General features: G+C 37.4%; 1 protein-coding gene across 4 annotated transcripts; it reads right to left on the bottom strand.

Annotated features, from left to right (window-relative positions):
- Positions 1-880: 880 nt before the first annotated feature.
- On the bottom strand, positions 881-19,841 carry rfx4 (regulatory factor X, 4). Of its 4 annotated transcripts, none has more exons than XM_024281604.2 (19): positions 19,342-19,841; positions 18,358-18,523; positions 16,804-16,890; positions 16,606-16,666; positions 13,903-14,026; positions 12,083-12,144; positions 11,716-11,929; positions 11,213-11,290; positions 10,974-11,137; positions 10,095-10,195; positions 9,952-10,010; positions 9,710-9,854; positions 9,510-9,604; positions 8,914-9,031; positions 8,032-8,151; positions 6,816-6,974; positions 6,538-6,703; positions 6,316-6,454; positions 881-2,072 (listed from the first exon to the last, which is right to left on the bottom strand). In XM_024281604.2, exons 1-19 carry the CDS (start codon positions 19,462-19,464, stop codon positions 1,809-1,811), a joined length of 2,445 nt encoding a protein of 814 aa, XP_024137372.1. In that variant the 5' UTR covers positions 19,465-19,841; the 3' UTR covers positions 881-1,808. The 4 variants fall into 4 exon arrangements, with proteins under 4 accessions (XP_024137372.1, XP_024137371.1, XP_024137373.1 ...); XM_024281603.2 differs by having other exon boundaries at positions 6,816-6,977; positions 19,342-19,839; XM_024281605.2 differs by having other exon boundaries at positions 6,538-6,664; positions 6,816-6,977; positions 19,342-19,839.
- Between the last annotated feature and the right edge of the window lie 301 nt (positions 19,842-20,142).

The following is a 20,142-nucleotide window of genomic DNA, read 5'->3' as shown; positions in this document are numbered from 1 at the left end:
CTTCTGACCCAGCCCCCCACTGTGTGGCTGTAGTGGTTCACAGAGTTGGAATGGAGAAAAAAAAAGAGCTGTTCAAAAATAAATCCTCTTCACCAATACTGTGGATTAGATTAGAAATGGAAAGAAAAACTGTTGTACTGTACGCTTTTTTTCTGATACAAAGTTGAAGAGTTTTGGCCAAAACAATTGAAATTTGCTTTACAATAAGCAGTTAAGTAAATTTAAATTCTCCAGCCTGAGAATCAGTAACTCAGTAACTGCAGGCCAATCTTCTAGTTTAATTATAACTGATCTTTCTGCAAGCTTCAAACTGTAAATCACAAAATATTGCTTTCTAAAAACTTCCAACCTATTCCGACAGGAGGACATTTTTAGATTTGACTTCCTCTTCACAGGTGTTCCACAGGGCTCTATTCTCTGCCCTCTTCTTTCTTCAACTTGTACCACATCTTGGTCTATTATGGTAGTTTTTCTGTTCCATCAGAATATAATTTTTTTTAAACCTTTGAATTTTCTTTCTGAATTTTTTTTAACCCTTGATTTTCAAACATCATAATTTTATGCCCCAAAATATGATTTCCCATCTTAAATATTTCATTGTTTTTAATTTCAAGACTCAACATTTCGATGGCCCAGAAATTCGATTTTTGATTGGAAAAACGTTGATTCTATCGTCTCGCTACAATAAATAGTTAAATGGTCAATCTAAGGTTAAAACATTTTCAAAAACTGATGGAACAGAAGAACATTCACATTCTATTTGTTGTCATTTTTCTCTACTTCTTTGCTGATGACACAGAGTTCTATATGTATTTTCCTCTGGCAGACACAATCTTGATAAAGTGAAAAAAAGAAGAAAAAACATGACCAAAACAACTTGTTGCTTTTAAATAGAGAAATTATTTATGTGGCAGCATATTTCCCACATATACATAACTTTCAGCTGTGATAGTTAAACTGTCACCACATATGTTTTCCAGTGCTTTCATGGTATTTACAGAAGAGTTTCTAGACTTCATGTTACTGTACACTTTGATACTTTCCCTTTTCTATAAATACCCATAGGGTAATAGGTCCTCAGTGGCTTTGAGTGCATTATAAAACACACATCTCTAAGTTAATGCATCCTTTACTAATCATACAAAACATAGACAAAACTGTAACATAGAAAATAAAGGATACACCATGTTACAAAGTCACAGAGGATACATACGTGTGTGTGTATGGTATGCATCCGAGTGTGTCACAGAGAAACAACAAAAAACCTTGTGACAACATACATTTGTTGAGTCACAGCAGTCAATCATTAAAAAACTCTGACTGGAAATGCTGAGACACCTTAATGATGGATGAAACAGTAAAAAAGGTGTTGCAGGTGGAGGTTAAGGCAGAACAGCTCTTCGTGATGACGGGGGGGATTGTGCTGGGGTCAGTAACGGCGAACACCGCTGACTGTTGTTGAGGTGGCGTGAGCTCTGACCTTTCAGGGAAACTCGGCAGAGGTGTACATTCCTTAAATCGAAGGCACAGCTCGGCGGCAGCATTGCACTCCTAAAATAATGATGCTGCAAGTTTTTACAGTATTTTTTTCTCCCTTTGACAATTTTGAAAAAAGAAAAAAAAAAGTTAAATAAACTAATTTATGCCACAACCAACCGTGTGATTGCATCTCTTGGAATTGTCATTCCAGCCTTTATTCCTGGCACTTCCCCCTCTTTACTCACACATTTGTACCTGCACTCCTCTGAAAGCACTTTTGTGCCATGGCAGATCTGGAGCTTGTACGAAAAAAATCCACAGCAATGTTTTTATTTGGCCCAGCCTGTGGTGGCCTCGCCGTTTATGTACGCGAAGCCGGGAAAATGCTGCGAATGTTCATACTCTGAGTTCCTGCGAGGCCCCAGGGGAGAGTACATGTCCCCAGAGGGGGGGTAACGGGACGAATGCAAAGGTGGGCTGGTGTAACAGCTGTTGGCAGGGGACACATCCGGCCACCGGGGGGCGACAGGCGTAGGGTGCAAACGAGGAGTGCTGCCCATCAGACAGGGCTCCATCCGAGACATCTGTTGGTACTGCAGAGGAGAAAACCAGGAGGGACAGTTTAAATCATCAAAATGAAGCTTTTGATTTGTTAAATTCAATTCAGTTATTAAGTTTTAATAACTGTTTTTAAAGTGTATTTTAAGAGTATATTTGTTAGGAAGTTACAAATACATTGTTCATATTGCAGGGAGATTTCATGTATTATAAAATAGAAAAGAAGCAAAGAGTTAATACCAAAAATAAAAAAGTTCAGCGTTGTTTCTCCGCATTTTCAAAAAATATACCACCATATTCTTTAAGGAGGTTTTAATATAACATATCACATATATAAATGAATAAATTGAATGAGATGGGGAACTTCCTTTCAAATTCTGTTGCTTTAAAGAACAGAAGTTGTGGGACAACTGACAGTTTTCTTCAGAGATTAAACGTAGATTCTCTTTCCTCAAAAGCAGCTACTGAAAAGTCCGTTTGGTTCTATATTCAAAATTAGTTTGGAACTTAGAATTGGTTTTAAAATGATCTTGTTGATGAACATTTCCTGGATTAAGACACTGCTTCACATTTTGAGATTTAGCTCCTAAATACCTATTCTGATGAAAAATGAGTTTTTATTTTTTGTTTTGGTTTTTGTTTTTCACATGCCCTTGTGGCATTTTTCTGATTGAGAATATATATAAGGAAAATCCAATTTAAAATTGACCAGCGGACTCTTCTAGTCCCTATGGACTGGAGTTCTCAATGAAAAATAATTCAACTCCTAAATTTCATATCTAGGCTTCAGTTTGATTACATTGTGAAGGACCAAATAAATAAAATCTTTAACTTGTTTTTAACTTTTTTGTGTCTTTTTTTTCTTTATTTATACGAAATGTCGGGATGTGTATAAATGTTTTGCCTCTTGGCCAGGACTTCAATGGAAAAAAGATAAATGGATAGATTTTTCTGGTTAAACAATGGTAAATAAAATGACCATTATTCAAGCAGAAAATTGCATTTATAAGTATTTCTTTTATTATTTATTACTATTTTTTTTGTGAATCAGGAACCGTAAAGACAAAAAGCAGTTGGAAAAAGCTAGGTGTGACGTAAAAGCCACTGCGGTGGGCCACAAGCTCCCTTCCCCCCTCCATTCTGACTCATCCACTAGCAGAAAAATAGATCCATGTACATCTTCATTTTCCTCATCAGAACTTATATCTGACTCCAAACTGTGCGGCTGGATAGCTCTAATTTTGCTCATAATTTTTGTTGCACTGGTAATGTTAGGTTGGAGGTGTGAGGGGCTGTAAGCTAGAGGGAGACCTCGTAAACAGATAGATGATGGGAAGTGGGGGTGGTCTTACTCCGCGCCAACTCATAGGCAAATTTCTAAAGAATTGCCGCCATTCTGCAAAAACTATGTTCGACACAAATGAATTTGATTGTGGCTAACAATGACATTATCATTAATAAAAGACCACTGGGAGCACTTTAAAAATAGATCAAAAGATGACTGGAGTAGGAAGTTAGGAGATTTTGTAATCTAAAAAAAAATTCTATATTTTCCTTTGTAGTTGTTCGTTGTGTATGGAAACCAATCCCGAATAACACAAAATTGGCCTCCCGACAAAACTATTTCTGATAAATTGAGATCCGGAAGAGTTTTCAGCTGCGCGTCCGACCCCTCTCACTGACAAAGCACAAGCATTGTGACCCATTTAAGCTCAGACGGGTCTTAAAAATGTGGAAGTAAGTCCGTTTTTTCCTTTTTCTTGCTAAATATGAACACGACAGTCGATTCTATTATGAGGGATGGCAGCATGGAAAAAGACAGTCAGCACAGGACTCAGCCGCCTCTTGTTCACAGGCAGAAAAGAGACCATTGAATAACAATATTTTAATAAACGCCCCCTTGCCCTGCTCCGTGACCACTGGCTCAAACAGATGAAGAGACTATTGAAGGAGAAGTAACAGAGCTGGGCCCCTCTTGGCCCCAGCAGAGCCAGCACAGCTTCCGCTGTGTGGAGAGGCAGCGCTGAGGCCCAGCTGATCCCCTCCCACCGTACAGGCAGCGGAGGCTGGAGGACCCTCCACAGGAAACCGCCACCAAAAGAGAGAATTCACACCAATTCCCTTAAAGGTTTAATATGAATAAACCCTGTTTCACTTACTTTATTTATTTCAAATGAAATTCAGGTTAGTGTGCAGGGATTTGTCTAAAAAGTTTATTCTGTCAAAAATGTGCCAGTTTTCTAAACCCAAACTGCTCCATAAAAGGGTCTGTTCCTGTTTTATTTTTACATATGTTAAATTGCTGATTTTTTAAAATAGTTGTACTTTTAAATCCTGCTAGCATTTTTACGAAGCACAAAGTAGAAGGAGAGCATTACAAGAAAAAAAAAAAACGCTTTTGGAGAACATTTTGTGTAAAACAAAGCTTGTAATTGGCAGGTGAAATATTTAAATATCTCAATGTAATTTTTTTTCATTTAATTTAGCAAAAACATATGAAGCTTCGAGGCTCCGATCTAACCAAAATATCAGCAAAAAGTGAGGACATTTTGCACCCAACTGATTCCTTTGTAACATGAAAAAAGAACCAACAAAGTTCAAATTTATGTCATAAAAAAAGTTCAGAAAATAAAATGTAGTCAGTTTTTAACTGGTGTTTTAATTTGGAAACCACATTTTAAGTCATATGACTCTGAATTTAACTCTTATTAAAAGATAAAAACAAAACAAAAACAATTTATTCCCTCAAATGAATCATTTGTGGCCAGAAATTAGCATTTTGTGGAGACAAAATATGATTTTGTTGCCAAAATTTTGTATATTAATAGGATTTTGTGTCCATTTTGTGTGCAAAAATTTACATATTTTGTACACAAATTAGCAATTTGCATGAATAAATACCTAAAAACTAGCATTGCGTGCACAAATTAGCATTTTATGTGAACAAATCAGTATTTTGTGAGCAAATAGGAATATTTTTTAGACTGAAATTAGCATTTTATTGTGCACAAAGTTGTATTTTGTAGAAACAAATTAGCATTTTATGCCCATGAATCATTTGTGGACGAAAAATGCTAATACAATACTAAGTAGTGGTCACGAAATACAAAATTGTGGCCATAGATTATTAATTTGATGCACTAATTTTTTATTTGAATGTTATCTCTAGGACTACAAAAGAAGTCCAATTATTAGTTGAAAATTATAATAAAATTAACAAAATTTTAAAAAACTCTCTTGCGCACTTAAATCTATTGTAAATCAAAAGGAATAAAAACATCTCAATAAATAGGAACTTGTGGGTTCAGCCTTTAAAACAAAACTTAAAAAAAATGACCAGAGATCCTTTTAGCTCCAATCTTGAACTCATACTTTTAGAATAAACATGTAATTTTTGTTTAGTACCCACAAAAAACACAATGAATGCTGCAAAAAATCTGGTCTAACTGGTTAAATCAAGACATCACATTAGAGTTTTCCTCAAATGAAACCAATAGATCTTTGAGGACGTGATAAAGTAAATAAAAGTATGTTTAGAAATTCAGTCTTTTCCATGTTCATCAGTGCAGACAAAGAGTTTTGCAGTTTATAATAGCAATTTTGCTGTTAAAACTACAAATAGTTTTGATTTATTGAACCTTTGCTGCTTCTAGTTTTTTGCATTTTTAATTCATTTATAAAGAAACTGAAGGTTAAGTCATTACATAAATGAAAAATATTCAAATGTTAACACACAAACTTTTCATTTTTTATATTCTTTAACATCTTAAAGTCAAAATCAAACAAGTACATTATTTACATTCATAAGTTCATATTTTGAGCATAAACATGACATATTGATATAGAATGATTCTAGGATAACAACCTACTGACAGTTAATTATGATCATTTTAACTGTGATTTACTATTTTAACTGTGAATTTAAAGTGAATTAAATTTAAAGCTTTTCCGTTTATTTTTAAAGGTACAATTATCATGTATTTCAAGAAACCAAATTATATTCATATTAATGTTTTTTCTGATAAAGTTTTACCTACAATTTAACAATTCTGAAGTATTGTTCTGTGAGTAAAATAAAAAATTTTTTGGCCATTTCTCTGAGTTTGATTTTTTTTTTTTCTTCATTATAATGAACAGAAACAAAACCACTAAAAATATTCACGTAAATACATAAGATGGTAACTACTTATCCAACATTATTTTCTCAACTTCTAAAAGTTATAGAAGTTGATTAGGTGACGTTCATTCATGAGCATCAACAGGCTGTGAGGGACTGACCTGTGCAGATGAGCGGTGGTAGGTGGAGTAGTGAAGGGGGGCGGGGATCGCCGCTTCATGCGCCAGACTGGGATACTGGCTCTGGATGGAGTGAGGATGCTGATTGCTGTAGCTGCTGTAGTTGTAGCTACCAGGGTAACTATGAAAGCATCAAGAAAAATGTTGTTTTAATAGAGTTAAAACTACCTTGAACTCTGGTTGTGACACTCGGGTCATATTTACCCATGCTCTTCTCTGTGGGGATACACCGGCATCCTGTGGGTGGAGGAGGGAGGGGGAACCGGAGCGCTGCTCCTCATGCAGGACAGCTGCTGTCCGGCCTCAGGAGTAGAACCACCAGCTGTTGTCACTGTGTATGTAAGGGACCAGGTATATGACTGCACAGCACCTGGTAGACACATGTGCGAACACAAGCGTTTGTGGCACAGCAGCTCAGTGCAGGAAGGCCCGTTCCACTGCTCGTTCACAGGAAATGATCCCCCGGCGGAGCCCGGTCTCACCTGTGGAGGCGTTCACTCCGGTGAACTCTGGAGACACCGCGGCTGTGGGGGAACCAACCGAGGAGACGCTGACGGAGTTTACTGATCGAGCTGGAGAGTAGGAGCCTGGAGACGGCGAGGTGGGAGTGGTTTCTGAGAGCGTGAAGTCCTCCTCTGGTTCTGCTGAAGATGCAGAGACATTCAGAAGAGACATTAATATTCATAATTTACATGATTGATGAGGCTGAATGAAATATTTTTATTTATCCACTCACTAAAGAGCTGAAGAAAAGATTATTTCAACACAGATTCTACTTCTTGAAATCTCAGCTAAAAGAAGCAAACATGAAATGTTTTCAAGTATAAACATGAATTAAAGAACTAAACCCCCAAACCAAACTCCCCAAAAATATGTTTTAGCTTGATAATCTTTATTTGATATTTTAAACTTTTACAGAATTCATAGCTGACAAGTTCAAGAAGATGCAAAAATGCTAAAATGCAAAAAAAATGACGTTTCATTTATTTTTCTTATTAAAATAAGGCAAATTTAAGGAAACGTTTAGTTATATTTCAATTAACAATCAAGAAAAATGTGCTACAATGATTTAAAAAAAGCAAAAGTTCTTATTTTGGATTTTTCTTGTATTTTATTTTGTAGTGTTATTTTGAAAAATTCAGTTTAACTTAGAGAAAGAGAAATTCTATTTTTTTTGGTCTATTTTTTGTGAAAAAAAGAAAGAAAGAAATTGTTTTTTTTATATAAATGTAGATTTGATTTGATTAAATGGACCATAAAATTCGATTTTATCTAATTCTAAGTAAATTAATAATTTTAGAGTAAATAAATAATTAAATTTACTTTTCTTTTTTATAATTATGGCTTATTAAGTAGAGGCTAAGTTCATAAAGTGAACACTTAAATTATAAAAAAGTTCACTGCAGTCTTTCCATTTATTTGCTCAATTTAACAGACAAATAGATAATATAATATATATAAATAAAATGATAAACATCAGATAAAAAACAAAAACCTAATAAAACCAACCTAAAAAATTGTTTTAAAAACAACACTGATAATAAAAATGACAGAAAGTTCTGTCATTTCTGACCTATCAGTGTATTTTCACACATAAAAGTAGAATAAATGGAAACAATTGACCCAAAGCTGCTTTAGGAAGAAGTGATGTTTGTTACTGGTGACGCCTGCACGTCGCCCCTGCAGCCGTGCCCTCACCTGTGACCCCCTCGCCCTTCATGGCCCTCATCAGGTCGTTGGCCCTCTCTTGACAGTGCAGAGACTCTAACAGGTAGAGCACGTAGTCGTCAAACATGAGATGGATCAGGTGGAAGGAGCCTGTGGACGGAAGCGGTCAACATGTGGATTCATGGGATGAGTGTCAGGATTGGTGGAAAAAAAAAAAAATTAAACAATGACATGAGAACACCCCCCCCCCGACAGGGTGACATCAGATCCCGTCATTAACACGAAGCGGCCGCGCTCCTTTCCTGTCCGTGCTCTGCCTCAGAGCCAGAAATATGTCAGCCAACCCCTGAGGTCACAAGAAGGATGAGAATGAGGCATTTGAATGAGGGGGTGGGGGTGGGGGTGTCATCAACTGTGTCATTGTGCCGGCCGCCGATGCTGCCGTGTGCATAATAAACACTTGTGGCCATTCAGGGGGAGCGGGGTGCAATACTGACCGCTCATAAAATGGAAAAGACAGGCAAACACACCAGGAGAGAGGAGGGCCGCCTTTTGTTAATTAGCTGTTTGTCCACAGAGATTGGCTTTATCAAAACGCAGCGACCAGCTGTGTCTTTGATATTCACAGACGAGCCGAAGGACGCGAGGGAGGACAGACGAAAGGGAAGCCCTTCTCTTTTCTCCCGCTTTTACTGCTCTGACTCTGGTCGCACACAGCGGGCCGTTAAAGCTTCCGCCATTTTCTCCTCCTTCCTGTTCGTTTTGGGTCGAGGAGTCCAATCAGGATTTACAAAAAACTCTACTTTGATAAATTCTTTAAAGAATTCTATCATATTAATAAAAAAGGCTTCTCTCCTTTGAATTTTCAGGATATCCTTCTGCTTAATGAAGTCATAATGAGAAGCGGCTCACCGAAGCTGGGCGCGCTGTGGAGGGTCATATCCCGGATGACTCTGGTACCAAAACACGACCACATCAGCAGGAACTGTTGAGCCACCTTCTTCAGGCTCCCGGGCCTCTTTCCTGCCACCTAGAGAGAACATTTCCATGAGAAAAGAGGGGGAAGGGTGAGGATGCTGGGGCAGAATTAACCCCCGGGTCCGTATTGGGGCTTAACCCTCAGGAACGAAAAACATGTCAACAAGTCAACTATTTAATTTGCCCCCAGGGACACGCCTTCCTATTGAACTATTGTCTGGGCGGTGCAAGACGTTGCCGGGGCGACCAAATTTTACAAGCCCATATCTGGCACATAATGGACGCAAATGGGAAGCTTGAAGACATCATTAACTGGGAGGACGGCAGTGGAAGTGGCTGTGTGGGAGAAAGACGAGTGGCTTTCAGCTGCAGGTGTCTCTGCCGGGAAGATGATCAAAGTTTTGCATCAAAACTATTTATTTTCAGCTTTATTGAGGAAAAAGTGTCTTCATTGGTGCATCTTAAAGTAAAAAATTCTTATTAAAACGTCTGAGTCGAGTTTTTATAATGTGGGTTCTGAAGTGACTCACCTTGACGACGCAGCGGTCCACCATGGAATCCAGCCACTCGATGTACGCCTCGATCGGCGACTGCTCCTCCAATAAGCGGTCGAACTCCTGATACACTGCACCACCAGCCAGAACATCCACTTCAACACCAGAATCAGGAGCAACAACAGCTCTGCTCCTGTCAGGACAGAACTGACTCGCTAAACCTGCTGTGGACTCACGTTGGATGATGATCTGCCGGTGCTCCTCCTGCGAGTCCTCCATGGTGTAAAGTGTCTGCTTGGTGATGCTGTTCAGGTCCACGTTCCTCCAGTCCTCCAGCATTTGAAAGGTGATGTCCGCACTGTTTATTACAGTCCGGGACGCCTGAGAAACAGAAAGAGACGCAGCATGACACTCCCTCTTTAAACTCTCTGGAGGTCAAAGCTTCTGTAGTGGAAACTATCCAGAACCTGACAGGCACCTGACAGAGATGGTTTAACGATGTTTGCCGCTTCAGGATCTGAGAGAATCTCCGAGACACTGGAAACAGAAAAAAAACATCCTTCAATTTCAGCTTTTTGGTTCATAAAAATAAGAAATCGTGTGGATTTTTTGAAAACTTACGCTCAAACTTGATATTTCTCAGGTTTTCGGGGAGGTCGTGAAGTGCTATTTTTAGCCATTCGTCAAGTTGTTTGGCAAATTTTCGGATAACCTGAGTCAAACTGTGGAGAAGGGACAAACCAGCAGACTCATGAAAGCAGGAAAGAGGTATTTTAGTAGATAAATTAGGTGAAAATTTTTAAAGTTTTAATGCTACATTTGTATATATAAAAGTAATCTTAAAATAAAGGCTTAAATATATATATTTGGATTTCCTGTTGTGTTTTTAATTTAGGTACTTTTTCCAAAAAACTAAACAAACGTTTTGGTTTATTTTGCTTCTCTGGACCCTAGATTTAAGCTAATAATGTAATAATTATTTGATTTTGAACTACTTTAATTTAAACTATTTTGAGAACTAAATTAGACTTAATTTTTACTTTCTTAAACTTAGTTTTGATTACTTCAATTATCAAGGGTTATTTTTGTTAAAAAAATTAACCAATCAACCAATCTTGATGTGCAAAAAATTAAACGATAAGATAATATGAAATAAAATTTGAAGGCAGAAAGGTTTTTGGCACTAATTCTGTCATAACTGCTTTGCAGCCGAAAAATTACCCATTTAACCGTTTGATTTCAATGTTCTTAATTTCCTAAAATTCCTTAAAAGTTAGGAATCCAGCAAAAGCTTTGAGTTCAGGGTACATTTCTTCTGAATTTGAACTTTTATCAGTTTTAAACATTTTTTAAAATCAGTTTTAAACTGAAGATCAGTCAAAATGAGTGTCCAAAACCAGAAATTACAAATAAATTTGACTTAAAAATCTAAGCTTAAGTTGCATCTTAGTGTCTGTTTACAGTATGGATTTGTTGACCCAGAGGACGGTTCTGAATCACCTGTCAGGCAGTGCTTGCAGGACGGTGGGCATCAGAACCCCAGAAATGGCCTTATAGAGGATGGAGTCGCAAACGCCGACGATGTTCACTACAGTGGGGGAGCCGAGGACAGGCAGCATGTGGGGGGGCATGCCCTGCCAGAAGTGCAGCAGGAAGCTTTGAACCTACAGGTGAAACACAGAAAGTGAAGCTGGGATGATGGTGCACAGAAATAAAAAAATAAAGAGGAGAAGCTTCACCTCGTCAAAGTTGGCTCGGATAACAGTGTCCAGTATCCTCTGACAGTGTGTTCTGTACATCATGATGAAGGTCGACACCTGTGGGCAGCAACCGAGTGTTAATCCACAGACTTAATGTCCCTCTCCCCGTAACTTTTGGAGGAAAAACAAGTGCAGCAAAAACAAGAGAATAAATCTTTAACAAAAGCATGAGATGCAATAAATTTATGCTGCAAGTCCAGGCTGGAGCAAAGTAATATAAAACAGCCTTTAGAGATCAGCAAAACACAAACAATTTAAAATCATGGCCCCCCTTTAAAAGCCAGACAGCTAGTGCCTGTCCTTTGTCTGGGATCTTATTATCTGCCCTAAAAGATTAAGAGTTAGTGTGGAGGCAGCACATAAATCCTTAAGGTCCTTCTCTAAACTCAGATAAAAGAGCTGGAGGGGGGGCACCAAGATGGTGAGATGGCAAAGAGATGCGAGGTGTGAAGGGGGGGCTGTAAAGATGGACTCCTGTTTACCCTCTCCTCTGGCAGGCTGGCAGGCAAATTTAGGTCTTTGACATTTGGAAACTCTGGCAGGAGCGTCCCCAGTTTGGAGCGCGGTGAATACGCCACTGTCTGCTTCGTGACCTCTTTCTTCCCCGTCTCGTTCACCCACGCCGCCCCTTTTTTGGAGTACATCACGTCGTAGTACGGAGACGACTCCTTCACCGCGATGCCATAGTAGTGATACCTGAAGAGAGGACACGCAACCGAGACGAACTAAGCAAAATCCAAATGACCTCAGTCAGAAAACAAGGTTAAATAGTAAAAATCAAATCAAAAATCAAATCTTTACTGAATGATAAATATAAGAAACATTTTTAAAGTTATGAAATACTCTTACTTAGACTGGCCTCTGGTTCCCAGTCTTCTGGTGGTTAGTGCTGGAAACTGTTGCCTTATAATCTGTTTATGGGGGCAATAAAAGGCGTCAGTGTATTTAAAGTTGTACAATGCAAACAATCTGATACTTGCAAAAATTTAAAACATGGTTTTAGATTACAAGAGATTTTTCCAGGTTTTACATTGTTTTAACTTGTATTTTCTTTAAAGCTTTTATCAAAATCAACACATTTGTCTCATAAAGAGCTAGGATCTAGAAAATAAGGAAATTATTATTAAAATTAGTAAAAATCCTTTTGTTTCACGCTCTTGACAAAAGAAAAACTCAAATTTCCCTGTAATTATTGGCTTAGAATGTCATTTTAAAGTTCAACAAATGTTGACAAGTAAACACATTTATAAATTTATGCTCAAAGAATAACCGACAGTTTTAGATTTTAAGAGGATTTATTATGTCATTTTGCTCATATTTTGCTCTAAAATTACTCATTTTCACTCATTACACTTGTTTTTTGTCACTGTAATCAATAAGAACAACAATTAAGTTCATAAAAACTACAAGTAGCAAAAAAGCTTAGAATTGGAATGTATACCGTTTAATTTTAAGTAATTATATCTACTTTATATGTAAGTCAGCTAAAATCTAACTTAGATATAAATCTAAGTTAGCTTTTTGGCTTATTTTTTGCTTTTTAAATGGTTGTGTGGAACTTTTTACTTATAGATGTTAGCACTTTATCACAAGATTTTTTTATAATCAAAACTTCTTCCCTACATGACTTATTGTGTGGAAGTGTGGGGAAGGACATACAAAACTTCATTAAATACAGTCTTTTTTTCTCCCCCAAAAAAACTATAAGAATAATCTACAAGTCACTTTATACAGAACCAACAAATAATTTAAAAAATATTAATGTTATTTTCCTATTTCTGGCTTCTTGTTTTTGCACTAAAGTACAATTAAGAAAAAAAAATCTGAAATTAGTTTATGTTAAGTTTGAGGAATTTATTGCAGTTAACTTAAATAGAAATGTAGAATTTTCTAGGATAAGGAAAAATCAGTTGAATTTTCTGGGGAAAAAAACTCCACAGGTGGGTATGAAACTCAAATTAAAAAAAATCCAGTTATGACATCCAGAACTACTTTTTTCCTGCATCCTCACACCTCCTTCCTTTCCTCTCTTTTTGTCCGAAGAGATTGGCTCCTTGGTCCGGCTCCTGGTGCAGAAACTTTAGCAAACAGTGTAGCTCTCCATTGTGTGCGATGAAAAAAAGGGGCCAAGCTGTGAAGTTTCTGTCAGGCCCCGCTTGATAAATGAGCAGACAGGGAGGCAGTGCAGGCCCTCTCTGGTTTTTTTGTCCCGAATCAATGAAGCCTTCCTAAAGGACACCCCACACTGCTCCAGCCACTGATCTAACATTCCGCAACATCTCACCCTTCCAAATTTCCTTTAATTACACATTAATCCAGGCCCCTTCTTTTTTTCAATATCTTCCGACAGGAGAGGTGGAGGAGCGGGGGCCGGCCTGGGGTTGGGGGTTGGGGCCGGAGTCCAAGGTACAGCGGATGGCTGGGGGTAGGAAGGTTTGAGGGACTTGTTGGGGTTGTGGGAACAGAGGAAAACACATCTCCTTTGGCTTTGGATGATGTGCTCACACTGAGCTGCAGATTATGACTGATGGAGTCACTTTAAAAAGCCCACCTTAGCCCTCACAAGACCAGCGTTTTAAAAAAAAAAAAAGGTATGTTGGTTTTCAACCGCCTCCCCTCTGAATGATATGAGTTTTGAATCTTTATCAGGACTGACATAAGATGGTCACCTTTCCAAAGCTGGCGGCGTTCACCGGCTGCGTGTCGTGCTTCTCGCTAAAGTCCAGGTAGTGCATGTAGAGGGCACTTCTGGGGATACATACACCTTCTGCAATCTCGTAATTCTCTTCTAACCTGTTAAAAGTTAAAAACATTCAATAAATATATGCTTATATTCATTAGCTTAGCTTTCATATATATATCTATCTATATAAATATATATATATATATATTTTTTTTTTTTTTTTTTTAGAAGCACTTAAAAAATAGCATCAGAAACACACGCGTCCTGCAGTGGCACAAATTACAACTCTACACGCTTTTAAAGAGGAAATAAAATGTTTGCTTCATAGTTTAATTTAAAAAAGAAGCTCAATTTCTTTTGAACTTTTCAAATTCTCACAGAAACATTTCATAACAATATAATTATTTTAATTGTTTTCTATTTTAGGTGTTTGGAATCACTGCAGTTTTAATGACTTTAACAAGCTAATTTACGTGTCTTAGGGTTGGAACATGAATTGGTTCACATCCACATATTTCTGTCAAACTGCTGAATACCTAAATATCTCTGAATATATGAGTTTTAAATTAGTAATATTAAATAGTTAACCTAATTTTGAATTAACTTTAAATGAACTAGTGACATTATTTTTCAACGAAGCAGACCCTTTTCTACAGAGGACTAAAATTACTGGACATATTTACACATTAATACCTAAATTTGACAGATTTATCATTATATTTCTGTAGCACCAATACAAAGCCTTGAGGTACACCAAAACAAATTAAACTGGCATTAATTGTGTGTTGTCTTTTTGGTATGATTCCCACATTATTACTTAACATTAAAAGATTTTTGTATTGTATTATTGTAGCACCAATACAAAGCCCTGAGGAACACCAAACTCATGAAACTGACTTTAATTGCATTGTTTCTTTATGGCATGATTTACACATTATTTAACCCATAAGAACCCATGATGAAAAAACGTGTTACAGAAAAACAGCAGAAACATGTTATGTTGGTCCACTTGGTCTGTTGTATAATCAACATAATTCTTATTTAAGAGAAAATGGGTCTGGGTTCTTTTGGGTTAAAAATGACAGATTTTTTGTTGGATTTTTATAGATACTAAGCCTGAAGAACACCAAACAAGTGAAACTGGTTTAATGGTGTGGTTTCTTTCTGGAAATATGTATCATTTGCTACCTAAAATAGACATTTATTTTTAGATATTTGAAGCACCAATACAAAGCCCTGAGGAACACCATACTAATGAAACTGACTTTAATGGAGTAGTTTCTTTCTGCACTTCTTATAAAAAAAAATGTGTATCACAAACTGATAAAATAAATTATACTTAAATTTTTTATTATTATTTTTAACTCCTGATGTGATCATTCTAGTTTTTAGTTATTATCAACTGAAAGCAAAAATAAATGTTGAAGACAAATTTACTAGTAGGTTCAAAAATAATATACAGGAATTTGTGTTCTAAAACTATGGAAGAGGATTAGGGCCACTGGAAAAAAAAAGCAGATGAAAAATTCTGACTTTAATCTCAAAATTCTGACTTTAAAGTCAGAATTTTTCGTGGTCTTTTTTTTCCAGTGGCCCTAATCCTCTTCGGTAAAAAACAGAAACCGTAAGGGATAACAATAATTTTTAGGTTTTACCCAGATTTAAATGTGAATGATGAAAATCCAATAAAAAAAATCACATTTTCAGCTTCTCAGTCAGTCTGCACTGAAGGATAATTTTAAATTCTTAAGTTTGCTTTTTATTACACAATAGAACGACAGTAAATAGATACATTTCAGGTGCTGAATTTTAACAAGCAAAACTAATGATTTTAAAAATCCTTGAAATTTACTTGGATTGCAGATGCTCTGTTCCAGGTAGGGAACATTTAAACAAAAATGTAAAACCTTGTAAATATGAAGCACTGTCAAAGCAGCAACACACATAATCTAAAAAGTCTGTACGTTTTTCAGTTTTCAGCTTAAGTATAGAAGGAAAAACCTCCTTTTTCAAATTAGATTTTGGGGAAAAAAAGTGTATAACAGAATTTTTTAGTGGATGAAGACAGTAAAAATAACTTATTTTTGCTTTAAATACATAAAATTATTATTAGATTGTATGTAATATTATGTAAAAATGTCTTATTTTTAAGGCTTTATAATCCACAAGTCTATTATTTATAGAGTTACTTGACTGTGCAACATCTTGAATCCAAGAGTCTAGTCTTGTTGTGTTTTATGCTTTTCAGTGGGTTAGTGAGCAAAGGTGACAAGTTCTTGACCCTATTTATACCTAAATCTTCAAGGAATATAATATTTAATGACAATTATGCTCATTAAAAAAAACGTGCAGGCCGATGTTTGGCAAATCAAATAATCTATCAAAAATACACAAAAGCGTTGACATTTCTGAGTAATGTGGGCTGAATTTTACTTAACCCTTCACAAATAACAATAACAATAATAATTTTACAGCAGATCATTTGAAATACATCATCTTTGATCCAATTAATACAATTTCAAAATACAAATATTGCGCTGAAAATGGATCAGATTTTTATATATTAATTTTTTGAAATGACAAAGACGTTTGTATCACTAAAAATACAAGATTACTGAAAAATAAATACATTTTTGCACCTTCCCGCTGTTGATAATAGAACTAAATGATGTTGTGGTTCTTTACTTACCATTCCAGAGTAGCTGGTGTTGAATGTGGTTTTGAGGCTCTGTTGTTTTCCTTTTCCTCATCTGTAATAAACGACACATGTTGGACTACAAGCATGGAAACACTTTGTGAACATATATATATGGTTGAATTATTTTTGGTTGGATTATTTAGGTGTTGGAAAGTCCAACTTCAGGAGGGCAGCGATGGATGTGCTTACGTTCGTCGGTGGACATGTTCCCCAGAGACGTGTGGCTGGAATATCGCTTGCTCTCACTTTCATTGAGGCACCTTTCAATCCAGCTCTCTGTTAAAATAATTTCATTTATTTAGACAAATTGGTGATGCCATTTTGAAACTTGTTACGATATAAACATCATCCTTGTTTTCTTAGTTTAATCCTCAGACTGTCTTTTTTTCCCTGCGGTGACCTGACATCCTCCTGCCAAAGCTGTATTTACATAAACAGCAGCCATACAGGACTTTTTAAATGTCAGTAACGTGACAGGGCGAGCTGACAGCAGCCGATTGTAGGGGCAGCAGCGCAGCCATGGCTCTATTTGAGGTGTTTTCAGCAAAACGGCAGGAATCCAGCATTGTTCCCCAGAGACTAGGAGCGCACACACTCGCTTAAAAGAGCCTGTGCACATTACTGAAGCAGTCTGCTGGAATAGCGGCCATTGTCCTGTTTTAATTTCTACTTAGAAATGGCTCGACTGGTGTGCGAGAAGCCGCAAAACACAATTGGTTTGGTGTCGAATCGGCGCAGAGAAGTGGAAATCCATTTGGAATTCTTTAGTAAATCACTTTTGATCGCTTTGATATTTGTGTGGTTAACACTACATAAATAAATCCAAAAAGTGCAATTAATTTCTAAAACCTTAAGCTATAATTGTTCTGTCTACATTTGTCCATCTCTTTCCAAATAATAAAACATGTTTTAAAGGAATGAGGCGCTGGCAGGACAGGATGAAAAAAAGTTTTAGAAAAGTTTTAGGAGTTTAACTTTAAAAAGCTGGAGCTCCTCACTCATCGTGTACTGCTTAAAAAAGTTCAAACAACATAGTGTTGCTTTAAAAATTATGCAAACTTCATAATTAGAACTTTAAATTATTTAAAGTTTCTATTTCTTAGTTGCAAAAGGTGAATAAAAACGTTACATAAGTGTCATTAAAAACAACCTGCCCTTTAAACAATCTGTTACTGTCAATTCTTTTTTTATTTTTATTTTTTAAGAACAAACGTGAGATTAGGAAATAAACAGAATCCAGTGAAGTGGAGCTAATTCTCCACGAAGGCTCAGACCTCAAGCTTCATTTACCCCAAGAACAGAAAACCGGGGGATCTAAATAATTGGATTAAATCTGATCAGCAAATGAGATTGAGATTCATTTATCAACACATTTAGGACTTTTCTACTAAACTTGTACCGCAAATTAAGCTTCATAAAAATGCACCTGTTGTGACATCCAAAGTGGAAGATCAACTTTTTTTTAAGTTTAAATTATCAAAAAAAAAAAAAAACTTTTCCTGGGTTAACACTCATCTGATGAGTGCAGAAAAGCAAAACAAAAATAATTGTGCGCTCTTTTTTTTAACAGTTTTTAACAGAAAATCTGAAACTGCTGAGCAGGTGCATCCACTGAAACCCAAACATGCACGGCCAAAATGAAAGAAACAACTTCCTTCTTCAAAAGAAAGAGCAGAAATGGATAAAAAGAGAATCCACAAAGTTCCTGTGAGCGCGTCCAGAGAAAGCAGCAACAGGACTGACCTGTGGAATCCATGTCAGGCTCCTCCAGCAGCCCGCAATGCATCCTCTTCCCATCAACGACGCCGGCTGCTCCAAGAAAATGGCTTAGTGCACGTTTCCCCCTCCTCGGCGGCTCTCCCCTCGTCTCGCTCTGTGTCCACTGCCCGTCACAGGAGATGTGGAGGATCTGAGGTTCGCCCAGAGAGGGGTGGTGTTGGCGGAGGAGAGAGGGAGAGGTGGGAATAAGGGTGGAAAGGAGACGGGGTGCAGGGGTGGGGAGAGAAATCCAGCGGGGGGAAAGCCAGACCCGTCAAAATGTTTGCTGATGTTTCATGGGAAAGGGGCTTATTTTATAGGAGCCCTGATGGGGACATGTCATTGATAGGCTTGGAAGGCTGATGAATGGCCCCAAGTCAGATGGGGATGTGGCAAGGCTCACTGGAAGTCTTTTGTGGGGCTGTTTTGAATAAGAAAAGCTCCCCCCCACCAAAAAAAAAGAAAAAAAAAAGAGGCTTAGATGTACGCAGTCCTAACACTGTGGCCTCACCGTACTCCATTATGGCTTTTAATGTGTTTTACACAACCCTGCACTTCGAATAAAATAACTTTCCTCCAGTTTTATCAACATTCTCACACTCCACAGCCACTTGTTGCAGCGTTTGTGAACAGCATCCTCTAAACAACTTTTCTGACAACTAATTTGCTTCATATTAGAACATATATATATTTAACATGTGTGCATGTAGTTTCTCGGCTGGGTTTATCTTATATTTCTAACTCTTTCACTTATTTTTGGTGTGCTTCTGAGAAGAGGGAAAGCTCACAAAGAAGAGGGGGGGAAGTAAAAGTGCAAAGCCTGAGGCTGGGAGGGCTCTGATGGAGTGCCTGAGAGCTGGAGAAGGGAAAGCTGTGATTAGAATATGAATGGAACCGCGGGAGGGGGGGAGAGGAGAGGGGACAGAAGAGAGAGGGAGAAGAAAAGCGGATTATGGCAGAATTACTCACAACACCGTGGACGGCAAAGGAAGCACTTTCTCTTTCAGTGCGCAGGCGTGGAGCCCGCTGCTGATGCTCCCCAGGAAGGCACCTGCATGGACGAGGTGCGAGCGGCGTGGCAGGATGCTGCATCCCCGGACACGCCCCCAAACCTCTGACTGAAGCTGCAAGACTTCAACGGAAGTTATGAACACATGAACGCACACGTTTTTTATTTAGTGTAAAATAAAACAAGGATTTAAAGTTGAACAGGTGAAGCCATAAAGGAAACTTTCTGAACAAATGTGACCTGTATGAGTAATCAAATACGAAGCATTTATAAAGAAGCTGTAAATAAAAATAGCATTTAAATCTATCTTAATTAGTTAATCACCCACCCTGAGGAAATTGTATTCTTGGTGATTTTAACATGATCTTGCAGTGTTTTTCTCATGATAGTGGACATATATAAAGAAAATTCAGGTTAAAACAGCAACTTTGAGTATTTTTTTTAATTTAAATCATTAATCTAGGAGCAGAAAATGTTTGAAAAAGTTTGTATTAAAGCCACAAGCTCCACTCTCTTCTCCATTCTGATGAATCCACTTGCAGACAAATGGATCCATGTACGTCTTCATTTTCTGTATCTGGTTTGAAACTGTATGACATGATTGTGATTTTTGTTGAACCATTAAGGTTATGTTGGGGTTGTGAGAGGCTGTTGGCTAGAGTGAGAGAGTGTAAACACAGGGATGATGGGAAATGAGGGCAGGCTTAGTCCCTGTCTGCAGTCCCCACCCACAACTTGGAGGCAAATTTCTAATTTGCTAC

This window comes from Oryzias melastigma, linkage group LG6 (genome assembly GCF_002922805.2).
Source record: "Oryzias melastigma strain HK-1 linkage group LG6, ASM292280v2, whole genome shotgun sequence".
Taxonomy (NCBI): Eukaryota; Metazoa; Chordata; class Actinopteri; order Beloniformes; family Adrianichthyidae; genus Oryzias; species Oryzias melastigma.
Note: the sequence above shows the minus strand (reverse complement) of the source record. Positions and strands in the feature narration are given on the sequence as shown.